Source organism: Hemitrygon akajei, chromosome 16 (genome assembly GCF_048418815.1).
Source record: "Hemitrygon akajei chromosome 16, sHemAka1.3, whole genome shotgun sequence".
In the NCBI taxonomy this organism is placed as follows: domain Eukaryota; kingdom Metazoa; phylum Chordata; class Chondrichthyes; order Myliobatiformes; family Dasyatidae; genus Hemitrygon; species Hemitrygon akajei.
Window position 1 is genome coordinate 48625122 of NC_133139.1, and position 20191 is coordinate 48645312.

Here is a 20191-nt window from a genome sequence, read left to right on the forward strand (position 1 = left end):
ACAGAGAGTGGGTTTTAAAATAAATATAAAATCAAGAGAGCAAAAGATTCCCTTAGATGAGAATATGGTGTAGGGATCACAAGCCAATTAACCAACAACCTACCAAATGATGAAGCAGCCTACTCATGTTCTTTGCAAGTTTTACCAGCCACTATTTAGTTCAAATGACACTAGTCAATATAATCTCTTTTGCTTCTGGTTTTACTAGCTCTAACACATCTTTGTTAATAGCTTCAAGCTCTTATACCCAATTAAGTGTTGAACACAGGATCCCATTTGTTGCACTGAGCACCAAATCAACAATAGTTCAATGGGCAATTGTCTCTGATACTGAAGAGGAAAATAATCCCAAGGGAACAATTGTCAGAAGTGTCAAAGTCATTGTCGAGTTATTGATATCATCAGAATTGAACCAATGTCCCGAGATTAAATAAAGTCACACTAACCACTACACTACCTTAGCACCCACAATTTAAGTCCGTAGCATGTAATAACACTCAGCAGTTCATATTTCAACAGCAGTTCAATTTGGTCCTGTAGCTCAATGCATTAAGTGTTACTTCAGATTAAAACTGAAACCAAAATTGTTAATTCACCACATGGATGAACTGTTCAGGTTTTTCCTCCGGTAAGGAGTGGTTCACAACATCTTAGCAACAATCAATATCATGCCTCCAAGTTCTAATTACCCAATCAACCCCTTAATTAGATCCCATGTTTCACAAAGCAATATATTTGATGCAATTGTACATGCACTCCCTCCAATGGGAGGACATCTCAAAGTTATGCATAGAACCAGAATGCCAAATGGGGTTCAGTACAGCTTTATTTAAGCAAAAAACATCCACATATTATACTCCAACCCTTGGAGAAAAAGGTTACTTTTAAAAAATTATCTGCATCTTTTTACCAGCTGCAGGTCAGATCAGGAGGAACAAAGCAGCTCAGATTTAGAAAGTGGAAAAGAGGAAACAATTCAGTGAAGGACAGCAAAGACCACACAAACACACACCCATGTGCAGGGAAGGGTGTACCACTGATACCAAAGATCCACAAAATTCAAAGCTTTCCAGAAAATTAAAAATATGGAAAAGTGCCATAAGGTGCACCAATACCTAAACCTTATTATCATCTTTAATTATTTGGATGGAGGTGCGGAGTTATTGACACTACTGTGTATACTTGATATAATGCATTGGCCCGTGTCGGTTAGGTTAGTTGCCTCATTGTTTTGGGGGGGGGTCTTATTTTTTCATCTTCTGTAACCTACTATGAGTTTGGGAGGTTATTATATGTGGATTATCAACTGTTTGTATCTGTATTCTAACCTATTAATTATGTACTCTCAAGCTCTTTGTACTTGATGTTTTTTCTTATTATGCTTGTTTAAAATTAATAAAAAGATTTAAAAAGAAAGATGCACCAATGAACTGGCTCCAAGCAAGAAATAATTACAGAGCCTTAGTCGGAAAATTGCAATTCCCACCCCTTCTTCTATGAGCCCCCTAGAAATAAAAGTTTGACCAGTGTCCCAGGTTTTATACTCAAAAACATTTCCTGGGGGCAGGGGCTGGAGGGGGAGTGAGCCCAATGGGATGCTTGGGTCGATGGACGGCTACCATGGCATCGAGAGCAGTGACCAGGGTGGGCGCTCATTTCCTGCCCACCTGTGTCAGCGACGGACGATTCGTGGACCCCACAGCCAGGCCGGGAGGTAACTAGTTGTTTCCAGATACAGTGAGATCCGTAGGAGCCCAGGGAGTATGCTTGCTTGATTGCAATGTTGATCACATAGTATTATATTACCGGCAGGTAATGTGCGTGGGGTAAGCCCCTGGCTGCTGTTGGTTTCTCTGGGTCGGACCTCATATCATGAAGCCCATGGAGATATATGACTTGGTGGTGAACTTGGGGAGCAGTGGTGTTTCTACACAATTTCACGCAGGCCATTAACGAGATAAAATTGGGAACATCGAAGCCGTGAAATTCCTCTTCCCATCCCTGATGATGTATTAGGCACATGTTGGATGTATATGCTAGTAAAAAGCATTTACACATGGTGTAACACTGTTGCACCAAACACTATTGTTGGTTTAATTTTCATTGCATTTAATAGGGAATGTTTGACTTCAACAGGGTGTTGAGAATCTACGCACACTGCATTGGCTCCAGGTTTGGGACATTGCAGCTGAGCAAGTGTGAGGGAAAGGGGCAGAGGGTGAACCGGACAGATACAGTGGTGACACATGAAATTCTGCCAATGCTAGAGACCTTGAGTAATACGCAGAAATATGCTGGAGGGATTCAGCAGGTTAGGCAGCAACAAAAGAGGGAAATAAAGATGTCTGATCTGCAGGGGCACTTCCCTCTGCATAAGTTCCTGAGGGCCAACGAGATCACTGAGAAAACATTAAGCAACTATACAGGAAGAAGGCATAGCCCAGAGGTTAAAGATTGCAAAATCCACAAAACAACCGGTGTGTGAGGTTTCTTACGGGACATTTGTATCAATCTCCTTCTGAGATCCCAGTGGAAAGGTGATCATCCGATGTATGAAACTGCAGTGCAACTTGGGAACATTTATGAGTATACCTTTTTCAAGGTAAAAATGACAATAACATTTTTCAAGCCCGGGGGAGGCTACTGGATTCTCTGCAGTGAAGTGGTAGGGTGATACTCTTGTCCATGGTGGACGTGTCTGTGGAAGGTCAGTGAAGACCACTACATGAACAGAGCAAGGATACATGTCAGAGACAACAGCTCCTGTTGGCAGTGGAAAAGGGGCAGAGGGAATCTTCATGGTCCTTAGAAGTGAGGAATTCAAAGGTGGATGATTTCAGACAGCTGGTTCAGGAGTGTGTTGGTGCCATAGCTGTACCAGTTCTCATCGTCAGCTATAACTCCCAGTGATTACTTAACCCATTAATTATTTTGCAAATGTACATTACTTGCAAAATATTCCTAGGTATTACTAAACTAATAAAAACAATGCTCAACTTAATTCCTCCAAAAGTTTTGCACCTTCCTGTCCTTGAGCATAAAAACACTTTGTCCCATCAGGGCCCATTTTGCACTTTCCCTTCTCTTTGTTAACCCTTTTGAAGTTGGGAATTCAGTACTGACCTTCCTGATCAGATGGTCCCCAAAATACAGTTGTCAGCCTACTCCTCTACTCTGGCCACACTGCACTAAGCAAATAGAAAAGTCCAAGAACAGCCCATTCAGCCCTCGGTTTTTATGAAACTAGTTAAACTAATAATTAAATACCTAACTAAACTAATTCATTCTGCATACATAATATCCATATCTGTCCATTCTCATGTGTCTATCTATGAGCCTTACATTCTTCTATCATATTTGCATCCACTACCACCCCAGGCAGTTCATTCCAGACACTCTTCAATCTCTGTGGAAACAAAAACTTGCCCACATATCTCCTTTGAACTCACCCCTTCTCCCCTTAAATGTATGCCCTCTATTTAAATCATGGGAAAACTGCCAGCTGTCTTCTCTCTCTCTCACTCTTCTCCCTCTCCTTCTTCATAAACTTCTATCAGGTCCTTCCTCAGCCTCCACCATTCCAGGCATTTGGTATCAAATATGAGGACAGTTGGTCTGTCACCAAAGACCTGAAAGTGTCTACAGTGTATGGTAAAGAGCATTCTGACTAGTTACATCATTGCCTGTTGTGGATGCTCAAACACACAGGATCGAAAGAGGCTCTAGAGCAGCCGTTCTCAACCTTTTTGCTCTGGAGGAACCCTTGAAATAATTTTCAGGTCTCAGGGAACCCCTGCATAAAACTTAGTAAATTTACAGCTCATGGTACGTGAGCGGGATCAGTAAGTTGTAGATATAATAATCCAAAAACAATTGTCAATGCTCTTGAGTAGAGAATGAACTTTTAGCCAACCTTTCTTGGAAAAAAAAGGTAGTTAAGCTTAGCTTACCTTTCTTAAAATTAAAATTAATCTCTTCTTTTCTCTTTCATAAATTTTAAAAACTCATAAGACAAACATAGAGCTCTAGAGGTTCCACCACAGCCACAACAATAGGGTTATTGTCATGGGGCGTTAAACTTCTCTAATATAAACCGGAATCTTCTTGATACAAGACGTTTAGATGGGGCAGAATTTGTTAGGTGCATCCAGGAGAGTTTCTTAACTTAATATGTAGATAGTCCAACAAGACAAAGGCCTGTACTAGACCTGGTGTTGGGTAATGAGCCTGGCCTGGTGACCTACCTTTCAGTGGGTGAGCAGTTAGGGAACAGTGATCACAAGTTTTTAAGATAGTTAAGGATAATTATGGACCTTGTGGTTGAGTATTAAATATGAGCAAATTAGGGGAGCATCAGGCAAGAACTAGGGAGAGTTCATTGTGATCAGCTGTTTTTCGGCAAGTCCACATCTGACATGTGAGAGTGTTTAAAGACCAACTGCACTGAGTACAGAGCAGGTATGTACCAATGAGAAAGGACAAGGGAGAACAAGGCTGATTTAGTCAAGAAGATAAAGAAAAAGTATGTAAAACTTAGAACACTAGAATCAAACAGAGACCTTGAGGAATATAAAGAAGCCAGAAAAGAACAAGAAGGGAATTGGGAAAGCCAGGAAGGGCCATAAAAAGTCCTTGGCCAGTAGGATTAAAGAAAATCCCAAGGCATTCTATACATACAGTACATCAACAGCAAGAGGATGACTAGGGAGAGGGTATGACTGGTCAAGAAAAAAGGAATGAACATATGCTTGGATGCAGACAATGTGGGTGAGGACCCTACATCAGTACTTTGCATTAAGGAAAAGGACATGGAGGATAGGGTAATCAGTGTTGAGCACACTAATATGCTATGTCATTTAGTGGTAGAGGACGTAGCACTGGGTCTCTTAAAGAGCATTAGGGTGGATAAGTCCCCAGGGACTAATGGGATATGCCCCAGGTTATTGAGAGAAGTGAAGGGATTGCTAGGGCCTTGACCAGTCTCTGAGTCCTCTTTTACCAAAGGCAGTGTCCCTGAAGACTGCCAGTAGCTAATGTTCCATTATTCAAGAAGGGAACCAGGGATAATCCTGATAACTATAGACTGGTGAGTCTCATGTCAGTGGTAGAGAAGATACTGGAGAGAATTCTTAGAGTTAGGATTTATGGATTAAAAAGGGAGAGCCAGCATGGCTTTGTCTGGGGCAAGTCAGCCTTATTAACTTGATTGAGTTTTTTGATGAGGTTACACAGGTGATTGATGAAGGTAATGATGTGGATGTTGTCTACGTAAGGCATTTGACAAGGTCCCTCACAGGAGGCTCATCCAGAAGATTAAGATGCATGGGATCAATGACGAATTGCCCATTTGGATTCATAACTGGCTTGCCCATAGTAGACAGAGAGTAGTGATCAAAGGGACTTATTCTAGCTGAAGGTCTGTGATTAGTGGTGTTCTCACAGGGATCTGAACTGGGACCTCTGCTGCTTGTAATGTATATAAACAACCTGGATGAAAATGCAGATGGGTGGGTTAGTAAGTTTGAAGATGATTGTTGGTGTTGTGGATAGCATAGATTAGTTGCAGATATGGGTGGTGAAGTGGCAGATGGAGCTTCACCCAGCCAAATGTGAAGTATTGGACCTTGGCATGTCAAAAGTGAAGAGACAGTACACTGTTATGGGACTTGATGAGCATAGGGATCTTGGGAGACAAGTTCACAGCTCCCTGAAAGGGGCCATACAGGTTGATAGGGCAGTTAAGAAGACATATGGCATGCTTGCCTTTATTTAATTGAGACATTGAGTTCAAAAGTCAGGAAGTTACTGTATGTTGCAGCTTTATAAAACTTCAATCAGGATGCATCTGGCATATTGCTTACAATTCTGCTCACCCCATCATAGGAAGGATGTCAAGGCTTTGAAGAGGGTGCAGAAGAGGTTTGCCACAGAGTGCATGTGTTATAATGAGAGGCTGGACAAACTTGGATTGTTTTATTTGGAGCGGTAGAGGCTGAGGGGAGTTCTAAGAGGTTTATAAGATTATGAGAGGCATAGGTGGAGTAGACAGACAGTATCATTTTCCCAGAGTTGAAATAGCTAATACTAGAGGGCATGAATTTAAGGTGAGATCGTGAAAATTCTAAGAGGATGTGAAGGGCAAGTGTTATTTTTTTACACAGGGAATGGTGGGGGCCTGGAATGCACTGCCCGGGGTGGTGGCAGAAGCAGATACATTGGGGATTTTTAAGGGATATTTAGATAAGCACATGAATGTAAGGTAAATGGACAGATGTGGACAGTGTGTAGGCAGAAGGGATTAGTTTAGTTGGCCATTTGATTACTAACTTAATTGGTTCAGCAGAACGTTGTGGACTGAAGACCCTGTTCCCGTGCTCCACTGTTCCACGTTCTGTGTAATCCTCCCCATCATAAAAGACGAGAGGTGGTATCTCAAGATGGTGATATCCACTATTGAGGACCCTCACCATCTGGGACATGCCCTCTCCTCAATACTACCATCAGATAGGAGGTACAGGAGCCAGAAGACTCACACTCAGCATTTTAGGAATAGCTTCTTCCCTTCTGCCATCAGATTTCTGAATGGTCCCTGAACCCATGAACCCTACTTCACTATTCCACCTTTGCATTATTTAATTATTTTGTAACATCATAATTTTTATGCCTTGCACTGTACTACTATTGCAAAACAAATTTCACAACATACGTCAGTGGTCATAAACTTCACTCTGAGAAAATGAACATTAAAGGTTTGATTTACTTTTTTTAAATAATTCTGCTGCCTAGAAAATGATAAAGCAGTTGATGTTGGTGTGCTATTGCTTTTTCAGAAGGTTATGTGAACAGGGCAGATTGTCTCCAGATGCAGCAATATAGGTCTTCAGGCTGTTCATGAACTGATCTTTAGGAGCAGTGTATAAGACAAGGTTTTCACTGTATTTGCTACATGAAAGTCTAATTCCAATTCCTCTATTGCAAAGGGGGGAGATTACCACCTGGCCCGCTGGAATACTTCCCTCAAGTGGACTGGAATCACGATTAGTGTGTCAGCAAGCCACAGCAGCAGCATCTTTCTAACACTTTGATCTGGAAGTTATGTGCTGAGGCAGCCCCTCCTTATGGACCTGGGTGTAATAGCGTTGGGGCAGAAGATGCCATCAGCACAGCACTGAAGATGTTGTGCAATGCAGAGGATGCAACGCTGGAAAGATTGGCTGAGATACAACTCCCTCCTTAGAAGTGAAGCTTGATTAGGAGCAAAGAAACTGCTGGAGAAACTTAGTGGGTACCAAAACATTGGTCATTCCTGTTTTCACAGATACTGTTCAACCTAGTTTTACGTTTCAGATTCCAGAATCTTTTGTCTTTGAAGTTTGCGTTCAGTACAACATACACCCACCAAGGGTCCATTTTGTAAACTGATTTTCTCTGTCCATGGGCACTGCCTGACCTGCTGTCTATTTCCAGTGCTTACCTTAATTTCAGATTTCTGGCATCTGCAGTTTCTTTGATTTTCAACGTGCTAGCTTCCAGAGGTGAAGAGGAACGTCTTCACTGGGAAGTGGATGGAAAGAAGCACTGGGGTTTTGATGGTATACAGCCAGCCCTCCTTATCCTCGAGGAATTGGTTCCGGGACCCCTCGTGGATACCAAAATTCGCGGATGCTCAAGTCCCTTATTCAACCTGTCTCAATGTGGTGGATCTCAGGACCCAGCGGAACCCCAGACCTTATTCAACCTGTCTCAATGTGGTGGATCTTAAGACCCAGCGGAACCCCAGACCTTATTTAACCAGGTTCAGTGCGGTGGACATTAGGAAACAGCGGCAGAGAACTGAATCCGCAGTGTTTCTGTTCACGAAAATAATCGCGATTGAAAATAAAAAAGCGATCGAAAAGAGGTGAAACGTCATCGGTCATTGGAAAAGCGTTAGGCTACAGTCGGTCAACTATCGGAACAATTTTAATGGATAAAGTGAGAAAGGCTGTGCCCCGATGAAAGCTACAATTATTACTAAGCAACGCAATGGTTTAATTATTGGGTTTTGGGGTTTTGATCCTCACATCACTCGGCACGGTGGAGAGCGCACCCGATAGTGGTCTGTCACTGGATCGAACTCGGGAAGAAATTCCTGAGCCCGGCGCTGAAACATACGTTCTAGTGTTTCATATGCATAGAAAGGTAAAATATATACTATGACAAACGTTTGACCGACGCTAAATAATACCGGATGTACCTGTTCCGACTTACTAAGTAAGAGAACTTCCGATTTTTTTCGATCCCGATCCACGATAACCCACGCACATCCTCCCGTATACTTTAAATCATCTCTAGATTACTTATAATACCTAATATAATGTAAATGCTATGTAAAATGGTTGTTATACTGAATTGTTTATGGAATAATGACAAGAAAATAAAGTCTGTACGTGCTCGAACAACAAGAGCTGGAAGAGCACTTCCGGGTTTTCCCGATTCGCGGTTGGTTGAATTCGCGAATAAGGAGGCCGACTGTACACACGCAGGATATGGAGTCAGTGTAGGAGACAGAATGGAACACTCTGCTCACCATTCAATGTGATAAAGGCTGTCCTGTCTCAACACTCCACTCCTCCTGTGCCACTTCCCCAGAGCTGTCAATTCCCTGATCTTTTGAATGTTATCTTCGTTCCGCTTACATACTGCCAATGAACCAACCGCTACAACCTACCATGGCAGAGAATTCCAGAGATTCACCACCTGCTGCAAGAAATTTCCACACACCTTAGTTTTTAGTGTCTGTCCACTAACCGTCCCTTTAGTCAAGGCTCTTCTGGATCTTAACATTTACCATCTAGGTATCCGTATTGCCCCCCCCCCCCCAAGGATCTGATATGTTTTTAAAAGATTATCATGTGCGATAGGCCAACCCTCTTATGCTAGGTATTAGCCTAGACTGGAATGCTTAAACAAGATTCCGGTGACTAGAATGGGAAGAGGCAGCTTGGAGATGTTTGGCTGAATGTTCCACCTGAGGTTGTGGGGCTGACAGGGACAAAAGTGACTACAGATACCGGAATCTGGAGCATCCAACAATCTGCTGGAGGAAGTCAGCACATCGAGCTGAGGGGAGAAACACTCGTAGGGGGCTGCCTGAAACGTTGAAAATTCCTCCACCACCCCCCACACACACAGATGCTGCGCGACCCGCTGAGTTCTTGTGACAGCTTGTTGCCTCTCTGAAGCCGGGCCGGTGCGGGGTTACCGCGCTGGGGGGCTGGAGCGAGCGAGACGGGACCCCGCCTCTCGCGCGCCGCAGCGCCCGCCCCCCGCCCCCCCCTCCCCCTCCAATGTTGCCTCAGCCATGGCAACTGCGGCATCGCAGCCACGGTCGGGCGACGAGCCGACCTGCCCCATCTGCCTGCAGATATACAGCGACCCAGTGGTGCTGGGCTGCGAGCACCGCTTCTGCCGTTCGTGCCTGGCCGAGGCGGCGGCCGAGCGCTGCCCCGAGTGCGGCCCGCGGGAGCCGGGGCCGGGGCCGGGGCCGGTGCCGGTGCCCTGCAGCTACTGCAGCCGGGCGCAGCAGGCCGCCGTCAAAACCTGCCTCAAGTGCGAGGCGTCCATGTGCTCGCTGCACCTCAAGCTGCACACGGGCAGCGGCGTTTTCCGCAACCACCCGCTGGTGGACACGGCCGCCGACCTGTCCGCCTGGAAGTGCGCCGAGCACGAGAAGGTGCTCGACGTCTACTGCAAGGACGACCGGGTGTGTGTCTGCACCCTCTGCACGCTCATCGGCCGCCACCGCGGACACCGCTGCGGCAGCATCAGCGAGGGGGAGAGGGAGCTGAGGGTAGGTGCGCGCCCCCGTCCCGCTGCCGCGACCCCCACTCGCGTTCCCGACACCCCGGTTAACCCGCTTCCACCCCACCCCATCTCCTTTCCAGGCTCAGCTGTACCGGCACCTGAAGACCATCGAGCGGAACACCGCGTCCGTGCAGGCCGCCCTCAGCGAACTTCACACCCAGAAGGTAAACACTCAGGTAGGTTCCCGGGACCCCGTGGGCACAGTCGGCCGGCTCCACCCACTAGGTGGGGTAGGAGAGGGGTGGCTTCGTGTGAGTCAGGGATAGGAGGAGGCTTCCTAAGGGACAGATTTCCTGTTGGTCAGGGACAGGGTGAACTTCTGTGTGGGTTAAACCTAGGCGAAGGCTTCATATAGGGCAGAGTAAGGCTTCACGTGGGTTAGAAGCAGGGTGAGGTTTAGTGTGGGTCAGGGGTGGGAGCAGACTTTGTGTGGTCAGGATTCATGTGGGTAGACCTGGGATAGTTAGGGACAGGGGCTGTAGGGGAGTTGGTTGATATCAGGGAATCCTTTCAGTGAGTCACATTTAAAGCCCCCAAAGGTGGTGATGCCCAGGAAGATAATAAGTGAGAGCAGAAAAGGGATGGGTGGTGGGCAGATGATATCATTTGAGGAAGGGGTTAGGAAGCACCATAGGTATAGTGTGTAGGTGACAAGCAAATGGAACATGATGAGTGAGGGGGACAAGATTAGGTGCAAGAAGGAGAAAGGAAAACGGAAAGTGTGGGTTACCTGAAACTGGAAAATCCAATGCTCATATCATTGGGTTGTAGATTGCCCAGACAGAATGTGTGGTGCTGTACCTCTTATTTACATTTGGCCAAGGAGGAGGTTGAGGACATAGAGGTCATTGTGGTAATGGGAAGAGGAGTTGAAATGACTTACAACTGAGATGTTAGGATGGCCATTGAGTACAGAACTTACTGCAGGTCCTCAGCAAAATGGTTGCCTCATCTATACTTGGTTTGTCAATGTGACAGAGGCCATCCAGGAGCCCCGAATGCTGATGTTTGCTCTGAACCTCTTGACCACGTCTGCATGCTTTTATGCATTGAGTTCCTGCTGCGTGATTTGCTGTTTAGACATCTGCATTAATAAGCAGGTGTACAGGTGTAGCTAATTAAAGTGGACACAGTGTATGATGATTTATATAGTATTAATCATTTCAAACTAAGTGTAGGCAACATGATTAGAACATTGACCATGTTGGTGGCAGTGATGGTGTTTCTGAGCCACTGGCATGGTTTCCACTTCTCAGTTGTGAATTTGTGACTGAGGTTCCTCACTGTCATGTATCAACAGGGATACCCCAGGCCCATCGTTTTTCAGCTGGTGGATGGTTTGTTCAACTTTGTTGGTCAGACGTGACACCACATTGGATAGCTACTTATATTTTTGTGGAATAGAGTCAAAGGCACTCTCTCTGAAGAATGTAGCAGCTGAGGAGGTTCTTGAAGTCTTTCTTCCAGTGGGTCTTGGCTGCTTCTTCATCCCTGAAAAGATCACTTGGTTCTCAGTGGGTGAAGGGTGTTTGGGCCACAGATGATCTCACCATTGCTGAAGAATTCACACCTGTCATGCTGTGAGCCACCCGCCTGGATTTCCTGTACTCTTTTGGAGTATTGGATTAGTATTGTCATGTGTTCTGAGATGAGGAGAAAAGTTTCTCTTTGAGTGCTATCCAGACAGATCATTTCATACATAAGCTCATTAAGGTAGTACAACTCAAAACAGAATGCAAAATATAGAGTAACACATACTGGATGAACTCAGCAGGTCAGGCAACATCCATGGAAATGAACATACAGTTGATGTTTTGGGCCGAGACCCTTTTTCAAGGCTAGAAAGAAAGGGGGAAGATCCCAGAATTAAAAAGTGGGGGGAGGGGAAGGAGTACTAGGTAGAAGGTGATAGGTGAAGCCAGTGGGCAGGAAAGGTTAAGGGCTGGAGAAGAAGAAATTTGATACGAGAGGAGAAAAAGGAGGAGGAGGAGGAGCACAAGGGAGAGGTGATAGGCAGGTGAGAAGTAAGAGACCAGAGTGGGGAATAGAAGAAGAGGGGGAGGGGATTTATTTTACCAGAAGGAGAAATCGATATTTATGCAATCAGGTTGGAGGCTACCCAGATGAAATATAAGGGTAAGGGTTGCACCTCCACCCTGAGGGTGGCCTCGTCATGGCACGAGGGGACCATGAACCGACATGTTGGAATGAGAATCAAGTAAAATGTTTGGCCACTGGGAAATTCCACTTTTTTTGGATGGAGCAGAGGTGCTCAACAAAGCAGTCCCCCAATTTACTACAGGTCTCGCTAATGTACAGGACGGAGAGGCCACATCGGGAGCACTGGACACAATAGATGACCACAGCAGGTTCGCAGGTGAAGTGTTGCCTCACTTGGAAGGAGTTTGAGGCCTTGAATGAGGGTGAGGGAGGAGGTGAATGAGCAGGTGAAGCATTTTGGCAGCTTGCGGGGGTAAGTGTCGGAAAACACAGAATCCCTGTGCAAAGCAGAGAGAAGGAGAGGGGCAAAGATGTGTTTGGTGGTAGGATCCCTTTGGATATGGCGGAAGTCGTGGAGAATGATATGTTGGGTGTTTGGCGCGTAAGGACAAGAGAAACTCTATCACTGTTATGGCAGCAGGAAGATGAGGTGAATGCAGATGTTCAGGAAATGGAGGAGATGCCAGTGAGGGCAGCGTCAATGGTAAGGAAGAGAAACCCTGTTCTTTGAGGAAGGAGGACATATCTGATGTCCTGGAAAGGAAAACCTCATCCAGGGAACAGATGCAGCAAAGACAAAGGTACTGAGAAAAGGGAACAGCATTTTTACAGGAACAGGGTAGGAAAAGGTTTAGTCCAGATGGTCATGGGATTCAGTAGGTTTATAAAAGATGTCAGTCAACAGTTTGAGAACAAGAAAGGAGATAGAGGTGTCAGAAATGGACCAAGTTAATTTAAAGTCAGAGTGGAAGTTGGTGGCAAAATTTATTAAATTGACAAGCTCAGCAAGGGTGCATGAAGCAACACCAATACAGTAGTATATGTAGCGGAGTCAGAGTTGGGGAGCAATACCAGGGGAAAGCTCGGAACATGGACTGTTCTACATAGCCAGTGAAAGGGGCATGGCTCTCCCTCTAGTCTGGAAAACATGGGTGAGGTGATTATTGAGGGTGAAGACTAGTTTTGACAAAGGAGGGTGATGGTAGAGGGGAACTGGTTGGTTCTTTGATTGAGAAAGAAGCAGAGCTTTAAGGCCTTCTTGATGGGAGATAGTATATAGGGACTGAATATCCATGGTGAAAATGAGGTGGTCAGTGTCAGGGAGTTGAAAGTTATTGAGGAGATAGAGAGCATGAGAAGAGTTGTGGATGGTGATGGGAAGGGACTCAACCAAGAGGAATAGAATGGAGTTGAGCTATCAAGGCACAAGTTCAGTGGGTCAGGAGAAGACAGAGACAATTGGCCAACATGGACTATCAGGTTTGTACATCTTGGGTAGGAGGTAGAAGCAAGTGGTGCGGGGTAGAGGTACAGTGAGTTTAGTGGCAGTGGATGGGAATTCACCAGAGTTAGAATTTCATGTCGTAGCTACAGTGAAAGTGCAGTGTAGGTAAACAAATAAGGTGCAACAGCCAGGACAAAGTAGATTGGAAGATCAAGGCTTTAGCATGTGAGAGGTCCATAACTGTGGGATAGAAGCTGTCCTTGAGTCTGGTGGTATGTGCTTTCATGTTTTTGTATCTCCTACCTGACAGGAGAGGGGAGAAGAGAAAATGTTCAGGGTGGGAGGGGTCCTTGATTATTTTGGCTGTTTTCCTGAGGCAGCAGGGAATATAGCTGGAGACAATGGAGGGGGAGGCTTGTATGCATGATAGGCTGGACTGCATTCACAGCTCTGCAACTTCTTGCTGTCTTGGGCAGAGCAGTTGCCATACCAAGCTGTGATTCTGTGGTGAGATTCCTTAGATCATGGTTTCTCAATTGGACCTTGGCCTTCAGATACCTGTAGAGCCTCTTCTATCTTGTGTGGTGAAATTTCAGTTCCAATACCTCTTTGCCCAAAATTTTACCTAAGTCAAACATGGTAATACTTGCTCATTTAAGTTCAAGTCTGAAGTCTATTATTTTCATAGGCATGTATACAAAGGGTATAAATACCAAAAAATTAGCTTTTTGCTAATTTTGAAAATAAGCTATAATTAGCAGCAAATTACATTGCAAGATGAGGACAAAGATTTTAATATAAACTTAAAATAAGTAATACACAGCTTAATTCCTCCATCTCACTTTACAGCTCAGCCTTTGATAAGCCAAGGTTATATTTTCTTCTGTCATCCCTGGTCTTCATGTTCTTTTTGTTCCTTTATGAAGTGCTCTCTGATCCACTTGGGAATACTTCCAGCATCAATGACAGCTCTGAACATAATTGTCATCAACTGAGATTAAACTCCTGACAAAAAAAAATTGTTTGAACACAAGTACATTACTGTACCTGTTTTTGACCATTGTAGACAAGATTCAAATTTAAATTCAAGCCATCAAAAGGCCAATGATCTTTAAATAGTGCATTGTTTTATAATTATTTTAATTTTTCAACTAATTTCTGAGTCCAATTTGATATTTACCTACAGTACAATAATCTACAAATGAATAACCAAAACTAACACATCTCTTTAAGAATCTGATAGCAGAAACGAAGAGGGAAGTCAAGGAGAAGTATGATGAATTGAGGAAACACATTGATAATGAAGAGCGGGATGTTTTCCTGTGTCTGGATAAGGAGCAGAACCGTGTGATAACAGAAATTGACATTCAAATCCACAAGCTGGAGAAGGAAATCAAGTTCTATGAGATGTGCCTGGACAATTTTAATGACCTCTCACAAAAGAGTGAAAAGCTTTCGTTTATACAGGTAAAAGGATCCATTGGAACTTACTAAATTTGTCATAACGCACTGATAATTCCGGTTACCTGCATCTTTTACAAGTAACATGCTGTCAGATGTGCAGTTTATATACCTAATATGCTACTTATTTAGATACTGGAAAGTTATAAGAATAATAATGTTTATACAAGTAATATAATATTATGAGTAATGTATAATTTACAGTTGATATGTCTTTATTCAGGTGATATTTTTACACAGTTTTATCTACTCAAGTTGTTGTTTTCACTTAAGATGCATACATTATCATATTCCTAGAAGTGCTGTTCTTGCTGAGATTGTTTTGCAAGGCTCATGCTCAGAAAACAGAGCAGCGTTGTAGCAGGACTTGCACCACAACATCATTTCACTGACTTTGAAGGTTCTTAGAATTTCTGTTTTCATTCCATTCTCATAATAATGACACCATAGTTTGATGCCCTCTACTATGTAAAGAACTCGCTGATGCTTTAAGATTTAAAGCCGCCCTCTTCGTCACCTCAACTAGTCATCTCAACAGTACTGTGGGGGGTGGGAGAGTAACATAATTCATCAACCTTCACAATTCCCAGCAATCCAGGGTTTTTTTTTATTGTCTCTGTGCAATGTTTTTCATGAATTAGATAGGTCCCATTCCACCAATATTTCACTGGTATGCAATAACTAGTACATGGTAACATAGTGCTCCCCAAGCAGCTCCCACATATTGCTTTTCTAAGATATTATCATGTCACCATTATTGAAAGGGGAGTGGGAGGATGACTCTTGAGAAATCATAGACCGGAATGTAGACTAAAGCAGAGTGAAAGCTCAAGGTAAATACTAGGCAGAGCATAATTATCTAACTTTCCCTCAGACAGCTGCATTAGACACCCTGCGCTATGAATGATGCTGGTAAGTGTGGCTGTTAGATTTAATTGTATCATGCATGACTCAGGTTTGCCGGAAATCAATCCTCAGCCGCTTTCACCATCCCCGACATGTATGAGTTAGAGCTTCATAGTGGGTCCTGTCCCTTTGCCTATGACTCATATCAGTGTGAACTCTCTATAGATAATGAAGATGAGAGGGTCATAACTCACCTAGTGAGCAAGGGCGTATGTGTCAAATAGAGATTATATTCTAGAAGGTTCATTTAAATTTTAGTTTGGTGATACCTCCACTGTCCACGAGCCCCGTCAATAATCAAATCTACAGTCAATTATATCTGTCAATGATCAAATCTACAGTCAATCAAATCTGGCAATAATCAAATCTACGGTCAATCAAATCTGTCAATGATCAGATCTACAGTCAATTATATCTGTTAATGATCAAATCTACAGTCAATTAAATCTGTCAATGATCAAATCTCCAGTCAATTAAATCTGTCAGTAATCAAATCTCTAGTCAAATAAATCTATCAATAATCAAATTTACGGTCCATGAAATCTGTCAACAATCGAATCTACAGTGAGCTCAGGTATCCTGTCCTTTCCATTGTATTACTCAACGTGCCTGCATGAGATGTAATGAACCAGATTTGATTAGGGACCTTATGTTAATGGAGCACATAGGAGACAGTGATCATAATATGATAGAATTCACCCTACAGTTTGAGACTGAGAAGCTAAAATCAGGTGTATTTCAGTGGCGCAAAGGGAATTGCAGAGGAATGAGAGAGCGACCAGCCGAAGTTGATTGGAAGGGGACAATGATGAGGTGACCAAGCTTGAGGCCTGTTGCTAGACAAATATCCACTTTCATAATGTCAACAAGACAAATGAAATGGTTATCATAAACATGAGAAAGTCTGCAGATGCTAGAAATCCAAAGCAAAACATGCAAAATGCTGGAGGAACTCAGCAGGTCAGGCAGCATCTATGGAATGACGTTTCAGACCGAGACCCTTCTTCAGGACTGAATTGGAAAGGGAATACTCCAGAATAAAAAGGTAGGAGGGGAGGGGGGAGGTGGCTAGCTAGAAGGTGATAGGTGAAGCAGTGGGTGGGAAAGATAAAGGGCTAGGGTAGAGGGAATCTGATAGGAGAGGGGAGTGGACCATAGGAGAAAGGGAAAGGGGAGATGATAAGCAGGTGAGGAGAGATTAGAGGACAGAATGAGGAATAGAAGAAGAGGGGGGGAGGAGGGAAAAACATTTTACCAGAAGGAGAAATTGATGTTCATGCCATCAGATTGGAGGCTACCCAGATGGAACATAAGGTCTTGCTCCTCCACCATCTTCGACTTCAGGAGAACTGGTATCACTCACACCCCTTTTTACATTGAGCAGTTTCAAATTCCTGGAAGTGCACATCACCCACAACCTCTCATTGTCCCAGAACACATTCTAACACAATCACCAACATGTCAACTTTCTGAAGAGAATGAAGAGAGCTGGACTATGCACATCTATACTCACGTCATTCTACGGATCACAGTAAAAAGCATGCTAACATTCTGCATTACTGCATAGTGTGGAAACTGCACTGCAGTGGACAGGAAGTCAAAAATGCCCAAAGCGTCAGAGGTACCAGCCAACCTGCCATCAATGACATATAAACAGAAAGATGCCAGAAAAGGGCCAGTAATATAATGAAAGATCCCACACCCACCCTGCTCATGGACTATTTGTTCCACTCCCTTTCAGGAGGAGACTACATATCATCCATGCCAGGACCTACCAGGCTCAAAAACAGTTACTTTCCCCAAGCAGTAAGACTGATCAATTCCTCCACCCACTACTCCACCCCACCACCATTAGGTTATCATTTCCTGTTAGTCATCTTATGTACAGACACTCCTGTACCTAGCATCACTTTATGTACAGTCAATCTATGTATATGAGCTATATTATGTATTTATATTTGTGTTTTTTTATTATTGTGATCTTTATCTTATTGCTATTTTGTGTTACTTCAGATCCAGATTAATAATTATTTTGTTCTCCTTTACATTAAACAATCTTGAATCTTGACACTGAGAGCAGAACAGCAACTGGGAACAATTCAGAAGCCACTGGTTGGATAATCCCAAAGGAGAAGTATTCTAAAGGTGGATGAGGCAGCCTTGGCTGACAAGGGAAGTCAAAGACAGCATAGAAGCAAAAGAGAAGGCATAAAATATATCAAAAATTATTGGGAAGCTAGAGGCTTGGGAGGCTTTTAAAAACCAACAGAGGACAACTAAAATAGTAATAAGGAGAGAAAAGATGCAATTTTAGCCTAAACTAGCCAATAGTATAAAAGAGGATACCAACAGTTTTTTTTCAGATAGATAAAGAGTAACAAAGAGGCAAGAATAAATATTGGACCCCTGGAAAATGACATCGGAGAGGTAGTAATGGGGGACAAAGAAATGGTGGACATATTTACGAAGTATTTTGTGTCAGGCTTCACTGTGGAAGACACCAGCAGTATGCCAGGAATTCGAGAGTGTCAGGGGGCAGAAGTGAGTGTAGTTGCTCTTACTAAAGAGAAGATGCTTTGGAAGCTAAAAGGTCTGAAAGTAGATAAGTCACCTGAACTGAATGGACTACACCCCAGGGTTCTGAAAGATGTAGCTGAAGAAATTATGGAGGAATTAGTAGATTCTGGAATGGTTCCGAAAGACAGGAAAATTTCCAATATCATTCTACTCTTTAAGAAGGGAGGGAGGCAAAAGACAGGAAATTATGGGCCAGTTTGCTTGACTTCAGTGGTTGGTAAGATATTGGAGTCCATTATTAAGGATGAGTTTTCAGGGTACTTAGAGGTACATGATAAAATACACCAAAGTCAGCATGGTTTCCTTAAGGGAAGATCTTACCTGGCAAATCTGTTGGAATTCTTTAAAGAAATAACAGGTGGAATAGACAAAGGAAAGTCAGTGAATGTTGTTTACTTGCATTATCAGGAGACCTTTGACTAGGTGCTGCACATGAGGCCACTTAAGATAAGAGTGCATGGTATTAGCATGGATAAAAGATTGGCTAACTGGTAGGAGGCAAAGAGTGTGAGTAAAGGGGGAATTTTCTAGTTGGCTGCCAGTGACTAGTGGTATTCCGCGGTGGTCATGGTGGGACCACTTCTGTTCATATTATGTGTCAGTGATTTGGATGCTGGAATTGATGGCTTTGTTCCCACATTTGTGGATGATGTGAAGATAGGTGGAGGTGAATGTAGTGTTGAGGAAGCAGGGAGACTGCGGAAGGACTTGCATTAGAAGAATTTGCAAAGAAGTGGCAGAAATATAGTGCAGGGAAAAGCATGGTTTTGCACTTTGGTAGAAGGAATAAAGGCATCGACTATAGTCTAAACCGGAAAGAAAATTCTGAAATCAGAGGTGCAAAGGGACTTGGTAGTCCTCGTGCAGGTTTCCCTAAAGGTTAACTTGCAGGTTGAGTTGGTAGTGAGGAATGCAAATGCAATGTTAGAATTTATTTCGAGATGACTAGAATATAAAAGTAAGAACATAATGTTGGGGCTCTACAAGGCATTGGTCAGACTACATTTGGAGTATTGTGATCAATTTTGGGTCCCTTTGTTAAGAAAGGATGTGCTGGCACTGGACAGGGTCCAGAAGATGTTCACAAGAATGATACCAGGAATGAAACGGTCAACAAGTGAGGAGCATTTGATGGCTCTGGGCCTGTACTTGATGGAGCTTAGAAGAATGATGGGGGATCTCACTGAACCCTATTGAATATTGAAAGACTTAGATCGCCTGGACATGGAGAGGATATTTAATATAATAATAATAATTTTCATGCATCATCTCCAAGAGGACCACAACCTTATTGCAAGGTTTGCAGGCTTGTGTGCCTCAATGACTCAAGAGTTATGTCGGCTGGAGTCAGGGCCTTGTGCTTTAGCTCTTGGTAGGGTCACCCATGCCAAAAAGATCAAAGGTAGAGGCCAGACTAAGAGTAGTCCGCTAGTCCTCCAGCTTCGGGGTTCAGGTCAACCCTGACTGGCCAAAATAAATTCTTATGGAAACTACAATGAAGAATCCTTCTATATCTGTGTGCAACGGTATTCCTGAGTCTCCACCTGGGATTTGCATGGCTGACAGTAGTGAAATCTGAGAGGAGACTACTGGCACAATGGAGGAAACCCTGGCTTCATTGGGCTCCTGGAGGGTGGAGGAGACACAGGAGACCACAGACAACTTGGTGCTGTATTGTAAAGGCAGAAGTGAGGACCCTGAACCACACCTGGGCACAATAGAGAAGATGGCCAAAGACAGACAGAGATGGAGGACCTTCATTGATGCCCTAAACGCCAGTGGCCTAACAGACAATAGGTAAGTAAGTTTCAAACATTAAGATGCAGGCTCAAAGTGCTTTACATAGATTGTAAAGATAGATCAATATAGTTATAAAAATACAAGACAAAATTAAAAATCATAAGACAAATATTATATAGAATAAAATGTAATCATCAGGTGTACCAAATTATATAA

The 20191-nt window shown here is 43.5% G+C and overlaps 2 protein-coding genes across 4 annotated transcripts in view; one reads left to right on the top strand and one right to left on the bottom strand.

The window, feature by feature from the left end:
- Positions 1-10058, bottom strand: part of LOC140740032 (cystinosin-like) — a 33911-nt gene extending 23853 nt beyond the window's left edge. The window contains exon 1 of one of the 2 annotated variants that reach the window (XM_073068844.1): positions 9945-10058. In XM_073068844.1, the coding sequence (XP_072924945.1) occupies positions 9945-9955 (11 nt within the window). In that variant the 5' untranslated portion in view covers positions 9956-10058. Of the gene's footprint in view, positions 1-9938 lie in introns of both variants that reach the window. The other variant, XM_073068842.1, reaches the window with a different exon arrangement.
- Positions 9338-20191, top strand: part of LOC140740031 (E3 ubiquitin/ISG15 ligase TRIM25-like) — a 35796-nt gene continuing 24942 nt past the window's right edge. Inside the window, exons 1-3 of one of the 2 annotated variants that reach the window (XM_073068840.1) lie at positions 9338-9832; positions 9927-10022; positions 14525-14758. In XM_073068840.1, coding sequence (XP_072924941.1) covers positions 9344-9832; positions 9927-10022; positions 14525-14758 — 819 coding nt within the window. In that variant the 5' untranslated portion in view covers positions 9338-9343. The remainder of the gene's footprint in view (positions 9833-9926; positions 10023-14524; positions 14759-20191) is intronic. The other variant, XM_073068841.1, reaches the window with a different exon arrangement.